At 54.7% G+C, this 10531-nt stretch overlaps 2 protein-coding genes across 5 annotated transcripts; one reads left to right on the top strand and one right to left on the bottom strand.

Moving 5' to 3' along the window:
• The first annotated feature begins 1355 nt into the window (after positions 1-1355).
• Positions 1356-2883, top strand: RANGRF (RAN guanine nucleotide release factor). Of its 3 annotated transcripts, none has more exons than XM_059047532.2 (5): positions 1356-1580; positions 1671-1787; positions 1988-2144; positions 2235-2320; positions 2605-2883. In XM_059047532.2, exons 1-5 carry the CDS (start codon positions 1504-1506, stop codon positions 2726-2728), a joined length of 561 nt encoding a protein of 186 aa, XP_058903515.1. In that variant the 5' UTR covers positions 1356-1503; the 3' UTR covers positions 2729-2883. The 3 variants fall into 3 exon arrangements, with proteins under 3 accessions (XP_058903515.1, XP_066877202.1, XP_058903517.1); XM_067021101.1 differs by having other exon boundaries at positions 1375-1580; positions 1988-2123; XM_059047534.2 differs by lacking the exon at positions 2235-2320 and having other exon boundaries at positions 1375-1580; positions 2605-2693.
• Positions 1462-6662, bottom strand: SLC25A35 (solute carrier family 25 member 35). Of its 2 annotated transcripts, XM_059047520.2 has the most exons (5): positions 5673-6662; positions 4713-4778; positions 4103-4255; positions 3609-3743; positions 1462-3454 (listed from the first exon to the last, which is right to left on the bottom strand). In XM_059047520.2, exons 1-5 carry the CDS (start codon positions 6045-6047, stop codon positions 3281-3283), a joined length of 903 nt encoding a protein of 300 aa, XP_058903503.1. In that variant the 5' UTR covers positions 6048-6662; the 3' UTR covers positions 1462-3280. The 2 variants fall into 2 exon arrangements, with proteins under 2 accessions (XP_058903503.1, XP_066877201.1); XM_067021100.1 differs by lacking the exon at positions 4103-4255 and having other exon boundaries at positions 2849-3454; positions 5673-6622.
• Between the last annotated feature and the right edge of the window lie 3869 nt (positions 6663-10531).

The raw sequence follows: 10531 nt of genomic DNA, 5'->3' as shown, positions 1-10531 counted from the left end.
TCCCGTATTCTTTTCCCATTCAGAAGTAGCCAGCTCTAGTGATACAGGCTGCAACATGGGACCCTTTGCGGCACTGCTTGCACCTGGACACACCTCTCCTCCAGCAACAAAATACAAAGAAATTGTATGGGACTAAAAATAACTGCACGCATGCGCAGTCGGGGCAAATCCTGGATAAAAGATACAAAAGAGACCAAAACACCCAACTGCCAGTCTTGAAGAGCCCGGAGCAAAAACAGGGTACTGCGCATGCCTCCTGCACACACCACCTATGGGGTGGGAAAACCATCAAAGCCCCCCCTCCGGCCTGACCCCTGGACACACCCCTACCCTCACCCACATAAAGAACAAGTTCACCACCCCCTCAGGGAGCCAGCAAGCAAGGGAAACTGTTGTTTGCTCTCATTTCCCCCTGCTGCAGCAGGGGCCCCAATAAAGCCTTGCCTGAATTTCACCTCTGATCAATTTCTATTAATTAAGGAGGCCAAGAACCCTGGTCAGTAACAGGATGGCCTCAGGATGAGAATCCTCTTGCTCAGTTTTTGGCTGGGAAGTAGATGACATCTAGAACCCCTGAGGGTATGGGTGGTCCCCTGGGTTCCAAAATTCACCCTGTTGGGTTTATTCAATCACTCAACGGTACCTCATGGGTCTGTTATGCTCTTAAACACTCTGCCAGGTGCTGGGGATCAAAGATGAATGGAGCAATTCGCTGGGAGGATACACTTGAGCTGAAACTTTAAGAACACTCTAAAAATCTATAAAAGAAAAAGTTTATTCTGTGCTTTCGTCCAGGCGAGTGTGTGAGGGGTGGGCAACGCCTCCCTCCCCACCCCTCCATCCCCTCGCCTCACCTCAGTTCCCAAGGTGAAGATTTGAGGGGGATGAGATGTATAATCCCCGGTTTGGGTCTTGCTTCCAGGAAGGCGTGAGGCCTGAATCCTAACCCGGCCCCGCACACCTGGCCCTATTGTTCCCCTAATTCCATGCATCCGGGAATTAGCGAACTGGCTGGCAGCTCATTCTCTGTCAAGAGGCCCGGGAGAGTGATATGGGAGACCCTGAAACTATCCTCACCAACTCAGGAGACCCCATAAGACATCGGTCCCTTGGACGAGCAACGGCCCCTAAGGAGGGTCTCAGGCAACACTCTTAGAAAGTGCGACCCCTTTAGAAGGAGGAGACCGGCGGGCGCGGGCCAGTGACCACAAGAGTGTCAGAAGTCCTAAACCGAAGTCTCAGCTCCTAGCGGACCCCGCGGTCCCGCCCCGCGCCCTTCTAAGAGCTTGGCTTCCGGGAGGAGCTCCGCTGGGGCACCGCCCCCCCCCCAAGGCGCGGGCGCCAATTGGCCAGCGTGATCGCGGGGCGGGGCCAAATCCTAAAGGGTCAGGAGCAGAGGAAGACCTGAAGGGGGCCGGGGCTGTCGCGAAACGGAGGTGATGCCAAGTGGCCCCATGTGGGTTTCTTTTAAATCTTTAATGCCCATACACTAGTCTCAGGCCCATGGAGCCCACGCAAGACTACCCACTGTTCGGGGGCGCCTTCTCCGCCACACTCCCTCCGGGGGCCATCGACGTAAGGTAAGAAGGCACGGGCGCCAAAGGAGGCTGACCAGGTGGGTTGCGGGAAGGGAGCCGGGGTCAACCAGGGTCTGCCTCGCCTCTCTCCAGCGACTTCCGACCGGTCCCGGACAATCAAGAAGTTTTCTGTCATCGCGTGACCGACCAGAGCCTGATCGTGGAACTTCTGGAGCTGCAGGCCCACGTGCAGGGCGAAGAGGCAGCGCGGTGAGGGAGGCGGGCCCGCGCTGGCCAATGGGAGGACCAGAGCCGAAGGAGTGGGCGGGGTCTGTGGCGGGTCGGTTAATCTGGGCAATGAGAACTCCAAGGGTAACACCACATCACCAGAAATGAGCGAAGTTTAGGATGAGATGCTTGTAAGGGGCAGTGAGAAATGCCCCTCCCTGACCCCGCTCCCCCAACTCCAGGTACCATTTTGAGGACGTTGGCGGGGTGCAGGAGGCTAGGGTTGTGCAAGTGGAGGCTGTGCAGCCCCTCCTTTTGGAGAACCTGGCCCTGAGGGGCTGCTGTCAAGAAGCCTGGATCCTCTCTGGCAAGCAGCAGGTAGCTAAAGAAAACCAGCAGGTGAGGGCCAGGGGAGTGTGAGACGTCTTGGAGGGGTGAAGGGGGTGGCTCTAGGGAATCAGGTAAGCATCCTGACTCTGATCACTTTAGGTAGCAAAGTATGTGACACTGTACCAGGCCTTGCTGCGGCTGCCCCAGTACCAGACTGATTGCCTGCTCACCTTCAATCAGCCCCCGTAAGGAGAACAGAAAGGGCACATGGCTCAGGACTGGGTCCCCAGGAGAACTGGCTTGGAGGGGCAGAGTAGGGAGACTGGGGTCCTCCAAGGAAGTGGGAGTGGGCCAGGGGTGTGGGGTCACAGATAGTGGGAGTGGGCCAGGGGTGTGGGGGTCACAGATAGTGGGAGTGGGCCAGGGGTTTGGGGTCACAGATAACCAGGTCCTCTGGGAAACAGGAGATGGGAATTTACAAGCCCAAGGCCCGGATGATGTTCTCTCTCTATCTGTTCCCCTCCCCAAGCCCTGAGAATAGGTCATCTCTTGGCCCTGAAAATCTGTCACTTCCGCCCTGGAGCCTGGGTGACTTTGAACAGTTGGTGACCAGTCTGACCCTTCACGATCCCAACATCTTTGGTACCCAGTAAGGACGCTGAAATGCTGCATGCTGCTTCTGAAGACTTGGGGCCTCTGCTCTGCAAGGGGATCAAAGGGTTGGATATATTCCCCTAATTCCTTCCCAGTGCATAAACATAAGACACCTCCACTCTGCAGAAATAAACCTGCTTTATAACCAATATAATCTCTGTGCCTTTGAATCTAACAGAACACCTGGGTCCCCCCAATTCCCTTTGGTCTTGGACGGTGGAGTTTAAAATTGTGCATGGGATCAGAAGGGACCCAAGGTCGGCAGTGGAGGAAGGGAGGAAATACATTTTGCAGTGACTGGTTCAGCCCTGAGAGAGGGGTGTGAAATTCACAGGGGTACGGGTAGGGAAGGTTTAAAGTGACACCCAAGGAAGGGAGGGAAGTGACCCCTTGTAGTGATTCAACCCTGAGAAAACAGATGGGGAGTGGGGTTGGCGGTCCCCCTCTGATGGATGAAAGGTCATCTGGTCAGAAGTCACCAGGTCATAACAATGGAGTCAGAAGGGTCCAAGGAGTGCCGACTTGGTGGAGTGTTGGAAGAGTGGCTGTTGTTATTTGGTGTACGTGTAGTAGAGTGTGCGCAGCTGGTCCCAGAAGAAGAGGGAGAGGATGGTGTGGGGGCCGAGGCGGAAGTAGGAGGCACCTATACCCTTGTACATGCCCCAAATGCCCTCTATCCGAGCTGTCTGCAGCAGAGCATCCAGCAAGCCCCGGTACATGAGGCCCTGAAAGGTTGAAGAGGAAGAGCAGAGTTTGTCAGAGCCCACCAGGGGCCTCCCCTCAGCAGGCTGCATTTTAGGCTTCCTACCTGCACCCACAATCTGCTTCCCTCACCCCCTGGCTTTCCCTGCCTGCCTGCACCCCAGAGCACTCCCTTACCTTGCCCCGAGCATCTGTGGGCTGGTTGTAGAGCCTTGTGCTGACCACGTCAAAGGGTGTCATGGCCAGGACCACCGCAATGCCACTCACCATGGCGGCCACCAGAGCCACCTTCCAGCTGTGGGGTGGAAATATCTAAGGCGGGAGGGAGGGAAGGAGAGCTCTGTCAGTCAGCCAATCATTCAACCCCTCGGAAAGCCCAGGCCCTGCGCTGGGGAGACAGTGGAGAGCTGGTAACGCAGGGAGCTTCCACTCCACCGGTGACAACACTGCGAGGGAGGAAGAGCGGAAGGCCCTGAGGACTCAGGTACACCTGGGAGGAAGTGACGAGAGAACTGTGGGAAGGTTGTTAAGGGACAGTGATCCCCCCAAGCCCTCCTGCCGCTCCCTCACATTGAATGTTGGCACTGTTCCTCTTCAAGCTGCGCCCACTTCAGCTTGCCCTTCCCCTGCCCACATTCCCAGGGTGGCCCCACCCCTTTCCCGGGCAGTACCTCCTGCTGGGTCACGAGGTCCTTGGTGGACGAGAAGGTGCACAGCTGGGTGGAGGAGCCGACGATAACTCGGGGCAGGCCGCCCAGGGCCCCACGCCACAACCCCACCAGACCATGTTTCTGGCCAATCTTGATTAGCGCCTGAAACATGCCCTGGTTGGGGGAGGGGAGGGCAGAGAAAAGGCCATGGTGGGGGGGGGGGTTCAGTCACCCAGGCATCAGGGGCTGCCACCCCCTAATAATGCCAAGGATGTCCATAAAGGGCACTCGATGTCCAGACAACCAGTGCCATGTGGGCTTAGAGCATGAATGTGGCCCTCGCTTGTTTGCCAACCCACCTTCCCTCCCCACCACCCCAGCACAGGGCAGGGCATATGCGAGTGAGGACATTAGCAGGTCAGGAGAATGGGGCAAGAGAAATAGGTGCAGAAGCTAGAGGAACAGGGAACATAGGGATGAGAGGGTCTGGGTGGACTCCAGGGGCAGAGTAGGGCCGAGCTGATGGGCTGGGCAGAGCCGTGGCTGGGTTGCAGCTGTCGGGTGCGGGCAGAAACCTGGGGGAGAATGGAAGAGAATGGGCAGGGATGCCGGTGGCTTGGAAAACCCTCACCTGATGGTTATACTGGTGCCCCACAGCAATTTCTGTGGCTGCCTGTGCCTGTAGGTGTGTCTTCACCTGGGGACGAGAGAGTATCACAGCCTACGGCCCAGCGGCCAGCCCCCCACCCCAGACACCCAAATGCCTGACCCCTTCACACTTCCTCTGCAGCGTTCGGCGATGAATATCCTTCTAGTCTGATCATTATTGTTGTTCCCCCCTAATAAATTGGTCATGAGACTGTGTCCCTTGGCTCCAGTCCCGGGGGATGGCTCTCCTAGCGCTGCAAGACACCCCACCCCCTCTACATCCTTTTTCCCTTGGGGAAAGGGGCGGGGGTGGAGAGGTTGGAGAATGGCAACAGTCCCTAAGACTGTTCATGTCAGGCAAGACCTGGTGGTGTCCAGCCTCTCATGCCAGCTCCTACCCCCAGACCGGCAGAGAGGATCTTCAGCCACCATCATGACCAGGCTTCCCATCAGGCTCTGGGGCAGGTTGTGAGGGGTCATCGGCAAAACTTGCTCTCTGGCCCCCAAGCCCTGTGGGGGGCATGTGTCCAGCTGACTTTGGAGAAGTCACTGTCCCTGAATCTCATACCCTGGGAGTGAGACCAGACTGCCTCTCCTTCTACAGAACTCATTGCCTCCCAACGTCTTTCCAGAAAGAGCGCTAAGCAGGGCCAAGTCCTAGCAACAAGCAGCTGTGGTGACCTTGGGCTAGTCACTTCCCCTTTGTGGGCCTCAGGTTCCTGACCCTTCACCGATACCAGATTAACTCAAAGGGGCGGACTGTGGGATGGTAACGCCCAGGACTTCCCCTGATCCCAACACTCGCTGATGTATGTTAATCAAATTCCTCACCCTCCCCTACACAAATCCACTTCCAACCTCAGTATAAGGTTGTGAAGGCCCAGGCACCCACCCTGCACCAAAGGTCTGCCCTGAAGGCCCCAAGCAAGACCCTTCTTCTCACCATGTAGATGGGGCTCCCCAGGTAGGCTCCCATGACCCCAGCCAGGGCCCCAGCTGCTGCGCTGCGGACAGGGCTCAGGGTGCCTTCAGCCGTGTGCAGGCAGCCCCCAGCTTCAGCCAGCCCGTAGGTGCCCAGCCGGATGCCGTTCATCAGGAACTGGTATAAGAGGGCAGGGGCCAGGCCCTTCTGCAGGGCCGCCAGGCCGTCCACCTTGCCGATGGTGATGAAGGCATGGAAGACGTTTCGGTAGTGTCGTCGGTAGGTCCCGGGGGCCTGCAGTTCTCCCTGCAGCTGCATCCTGGTCTTCACCACCTCCAGGGGATTGGTGAACAAACAGGCCCCGCAGGCTGCCAGGCCACTCATCAAGAAGTCCATGTTGGGACAGCAGTAGCAGGAACTGGCCCAGGGGTAAGAGAGTTAAAATGAGCTTCAGAAACGGAGTCAGAAAATCAGGGGAAAGCCTCAGTTCCAGCAGTCCAGGCTGCAGGAGGTAGAAATGCAGAGGTCTGGAGTCAAGAGTGTCAGGGTCAAATGTCAAGAGGTCAAGGGTTAGCTGGAATTTGGGAGCCAGGAGATGGCAAAGAGAGAAGAAATATGAGTTTAGGAGAGTCTGGCGAGAAGGTTATGACAGGGACTTGTTAATCAAGGGATTTGAGGTCAAGGAGGGGCAGAAGCCAGGAGGGTGGCAGGTGGGATGCTGAGGATGGCCGGCTATGGGGGCCGGGAGTAGGTGGGGGAAACGCGGAGCTGGGAGACCGGAGCCAGGGAAGAAGGAAAAAGAAAATCAGCAGGTTAAGGAGCGAAAGGATCCAGGAGAAGATCCAGTGGCGTCCCCGGACAGCAACGAGGTCTGGACCGGGGAAGGAAATCGAGGCTCAGGCCGGGGATGAGCGCCCTCAGGCAGCTGCCAGAGCCCGCAGGCAGCTGCACCCCAGGGAGCCTGCGGAGGCCGGGCCGCCACACTCCAATCACTGGAGAGCGACGCCCAATGGGGAGCCTTAGCCGGGAGCCTCAGCCAATCAGCGCCGAGCCGGCTCTGCAGCCAATGGGAGGTGCTCTCGGCGACCCGGCCTCCGGAATACGCAGAGAGGCGGTTGGAATTAACTCTCCCCACCCCGGTACCAGTGCCTGGGCTGCGGACTCGGAGTGCTGGGAAGGGTCCCCGGGGAGCAGAGGTTTTATCACTGGCGGGGAGGAGAGGTTGGACCCTGGCTTACTGGACGGGCGCAGAGGCCGAGTACGGAGGCAGCAGTCCCTCATCTGCATGTTTTGTGCTGCTGCTCTTGCGGGCGGAGGGCTCCCCTCCTTCGCCTTGTATCCCGGGTCATCGCCGGGTGGGGTTGCCAAACTGTAGGGCCACTCCCTCTCGCTTCAGGCGCCAGGGGAGCCCGGAAACTGCGGCTCCTCCCACGAGGCAGGTGGGACACACCTGCTGGACTGGACAGATCTCCTTAGGCTTGGTAACATAGTTGTAGATTCCAGCGCGGGGGTGTGGTGGCTGCGGGCGCGGAGGAAGGGGTCCCGAAGGATGGCGAGGGAACATAGTCACATCACATCCCTACGCTCTTTTGATCCTCACAGCAAACCAGGGAGAAGGCCAGACAGGCTAAGTAAGGCGTGATTTTGATCCCTGGGCTTAGGTTACACAGGGCCAGCAAGTGGTGGGAGAGGTCCTGAGACTCTGGACTCCTTCCTGTCCTAGTTCATGAGCCTGGTAATGGTTAATTACACAAGAACTTCTGAGAAAAGAGACTAGGGAAGCTAGCTGGGAAGGGGTTGAGGGGGGAAGGCTTGGAGAAAGGTGGCAGGAGGATAGGGGATGTCTTCTGGAGCGGGAGGAGGAGACAAGGGGGCACAGCTGTGTGTGAGGCAGCCACCAAACTTAGAGGGCTTTGGAGTTCCAGTTTGGGTCTTCCTGCTTACCAGCTGGATAGCCTTGGGCAAGCTACTTAACATCTCAGAGCCTCCTTTGTAAAATGGGAATGATAATTATTTATTGCACAAACCTGAGTGAAAGTGTTGCATTTTCTCTAGATGCTCAACTATCAGTCTCCCTGTGCCCATGTGTATCCTGTTCCCACTGCTGGTGAAAGTCCTTGCACCCTTATTTTGGTGACCTCCAAATCCCTCTTCATCTTGAGCTTCATCTCCAGATCCTTAAAGCGTTTTAGCCACTTCCATCCTGCTTTGCTCCTCGGGCATTTACTCGTGTTTCTCATTTGATTAGCAGTTGTTTACTCTGAGTCCTCCAGTACCCTGGGAGTTCTTGGTTGCCCCTGGGGCTGGGGGGCTGAGTCTGGGTCTTATCTCCCCAGTGTACTGCTAAATCATTGAGCCTTGGGGTTAGGCAGGAGGGGTGGAGCAGATGGCAGGGCTTCTCAGGAGAGGCTCTGAAAGGGTCCCCTGAAAATTTCCAAGGAATGCTCCCCAATTGCCTCCACCTGCTGGCTGGGATTGACACCCAGAAAACTGAATTCATCTCTTGGTGAATGTCGAGCCAAAAGACATAACCAAGCCAAAGAGCAGGAGAAGGAAGGATTTGCAAGTAAGGAGAACACAGGGGATCTCTCCCAAAGCAGTGTCTCCCGAACAGCAAAACTGGAGCTGTTTTAAGCTAAGCGTACATGCATATTAGTGAATGGTTTGGGATGGTGTATGCTTATTCGTGAAGGGGCTCGAGCAGAAGAGGAATCAGCGTAGAATAGGGGCGAAGGTTGCTAGAGTCCGAGCTTTAGTTGATCGAAGTCTCAAGCTTCTGAAGAAGGTTAACAGCATTAGGTTCCCACCAGTCTGCGGTTTTAGCCCCTAGTTACTTACCATCCCCCACCTGCATGGGGGACCTCCGTTCCGGTAGAACAACTAAAAAGCTCAGATTGTTATGCATATCCCTTGAGGAAGACCGAGGACTCTGTTTTATCGCTGAATTGTTGCTTCTTGAATGCTTTTCCTTTGTTCCTGCATTCTTTTGTTCCCCTAAGATCATTAATTACTGAGACCTGTTCTAGGGCAAGCATTGTGGCCAGGCTGAGATCACAAAATGGCTTAGGCTTAAAATGGCTTCTCTTATGTCAAGAAAGCCATGCGGGGTTCTCTTTCTCCAGGATCCCCTACCCTATCTGCTTATAGGATGAGAGTTCATCATTGTTTTAATCTTTGAGTTTATACCAGTGATTCTCAAAGCGCAGTCAAGCGATAGCAACCGCACCTTGGGACTTAATAGAATCTCTAGGCCCACCCTAGACCTCCTACACTGAAGGTGGGGGCCTGACAGGGGCTTAACAAACCCTCTAGGTTATTCTGATACGTGCTAACGTTTTAGAACCACTGCTGAAGCCTTTCATTTTTAATATCCAGATGCCCTACAGATAGACAACTTTTAAAGTGTTATTTTTTAAAAATAAGCTTAATTTTATTATTATTATTTTTTCTGGTATGCGGGCCTCTCACTGTTGTGGCCTCTCCCGTTGTGGAGCACAGGCTCCAGATGTGCAGGCTCAGCGGCCAAGGCTCACGGGCCCAGCCGCCCCGCGGCATGTGGGATCTTCCCGGACCGGGTCACGAACCCGTGTCCCCTGCCTCAGCAGGCAGACGCTCAACCACTGTGTCACCAGGGAAGCCCTTAAAACAGGATTGCAACTCTTTTTTTTTTCCCCCCTCTTTTTATATCAGCTAAGCTTCCCTCTCACAGCTCTCCAGATGGCCATACTCTCCTCTTCACTGTTTCTCCACTTCCATGGTCTCCCCAGATGGTCACCCATGCCTTGCCTCCTGGCCTGGCCAAACTTTACCTGAATTTCCTAACAACCAGGTGAGTGACGTAAGGAGGACTAAAGGAGGGTTGAAGCCACCTGATGTGGAGGTAAAGGAGTGAGATAGAAAGACCTAAGGACTCCTCCAGCCTTCCAGCAAAGAATCTTTGGGCAAAATCAAGACCAATCACATTGAAGCTTCTGGGGCTACTTTGTTAATCATTTTTTTATTTTTTAAAAATGTTTATTTATTTTTTTGGCTGCACCTCACAGCTTGCAGAATCTCAGTTCCCCAGCCAGAGATTGAACCCAGGCCACGGCAGTACAAGCCCGGAATCCTAACCACTAGGCCACCAGGGAATTCCCCTTAATCATTTTAAAATGGAAAGTATCTTGTTTTGTTTTTCACAAAGATGTTTACTGCAGCATTAATTGTAATGCCAAAAACTGGAAGCTGCCCAAATGCCCTGCGCTCGAGAATGAATTATAGCATTTAAGATTCTTTCAACAGTAAGTGACAGAAGCTCAGATCAAACTAGCTTAAGCACAAAAGGGAATTCAGTGGCTCCAGAAACTGAGCAGTCCAAGGGGATAAAATGATGTCGGGCCCCCTCCATCTCTTGGTTCTGCTTCCCTCCGGTGTGGGGCTCATTTTCTCTCACTATTGACTAGTTTCCTCCGTTGTGGGGAAAGGGAGGCCAAGACACAGATTGCTCCAGACTTATATTATTCCTGCTTTGTGACCTTGGAAGTAAGAGAAAGATGCCCTTTCCCAAAGACCCAGGGCAGGATATCCTGGCATGGGTGATTTGCTCATTCCTGGGCCAGTCTCTGTGGCCAGAGGAATGGGATCCTGTGATTGGCTGAATCTGGGTCTGGTGGCCAGGAGGAGGTTGCTGTGATTGACCGTCCCACCGGAACCACATGGAGTGGGGTGGTAGATGAAGAGTTTCCCAGAAGACTTTTACTGCTGTTACCAGGGTGACAAAATCTAGTTGATGCAATACTATTCCAGGAAAAATTATAATTACAAAAGTCCATGTATGTAGTAACATGGCCAATAGTTATGAAGCAGAAAACAGAAGTGAAACTATGATGGCACGTTTGGAA

The sequence above is a fragment of the Kogia breviceps genome, chromosome 19, assembly GCF_026419965.1.
Source record: "Kogia breviceps isolate mKogBre1 chromosome 19, mKogBre1 haplotype 1, whole genome shotgun sequence".
Taxonomy (NCBI): domain Eukaryota; kingdom Metazoa; phylum Chordata; class Mammalia; order Artiodactyla; family Physeteridae; genus Kogia; species Kogia breviceps.
Note: the sequence above shows the minus strand (reverse complement) of the source record. Positions and strands in the feature narration are given on the sequence as shown.

What these genes read in the sequence shown, in the direction of transcription:
- RANGRF (XM_059047532.2), top strand. Translation starts at nt 1,504, where the DNA reads ATGGAGCCCACGCAAGACTACCCACTGTTCGGGGGCGCCTTCTCCGCC. An exon ending in CCGGGGGCCATCGACGTAAG is followed by an intron (nt 1,581 to 1,670) that starts GTAAGAAGGCAC and finishes GCCTCTCTCCAG; the next exon opens with CGACTTCCGACCGGTCCCGG. An exon ending in TAGCTAAAGAAAACCAGCAG is followed by an intron (nt 2,145 to 2,234) that starts GTGAGGGCCAGG and finishes TGATCACTTTAG; the next exon opens with GTAGCAAAGTATGTGACACT.
- SLC25A35 (XM_059047520.2), bottom strand. Translation starts at nt 6,047, where the DNA reads ATGGACTTCTTGATGAGTGGCCTGGCAGCCTGCGGGGCCTGTTTGTTC. An exon ending in ACCTCGTGACCCAGCAGGAG is followed by an intron (nt 3,744 to 4,102) that starts GTACTGCCCGGG and finishes CTCCCGCCTTAG; the next exon opens with ATATTTCCACCCCACAGCTG. An exon ending in CCACAGATGCTCGGGGCAAG is followed by an intron (nt 3,455 to 3,608) that starts GTAAGGGAGTGC and finishes TCAACCTTTCAG; the next exon opens with GGCCTCATGTACCGGGGCTT.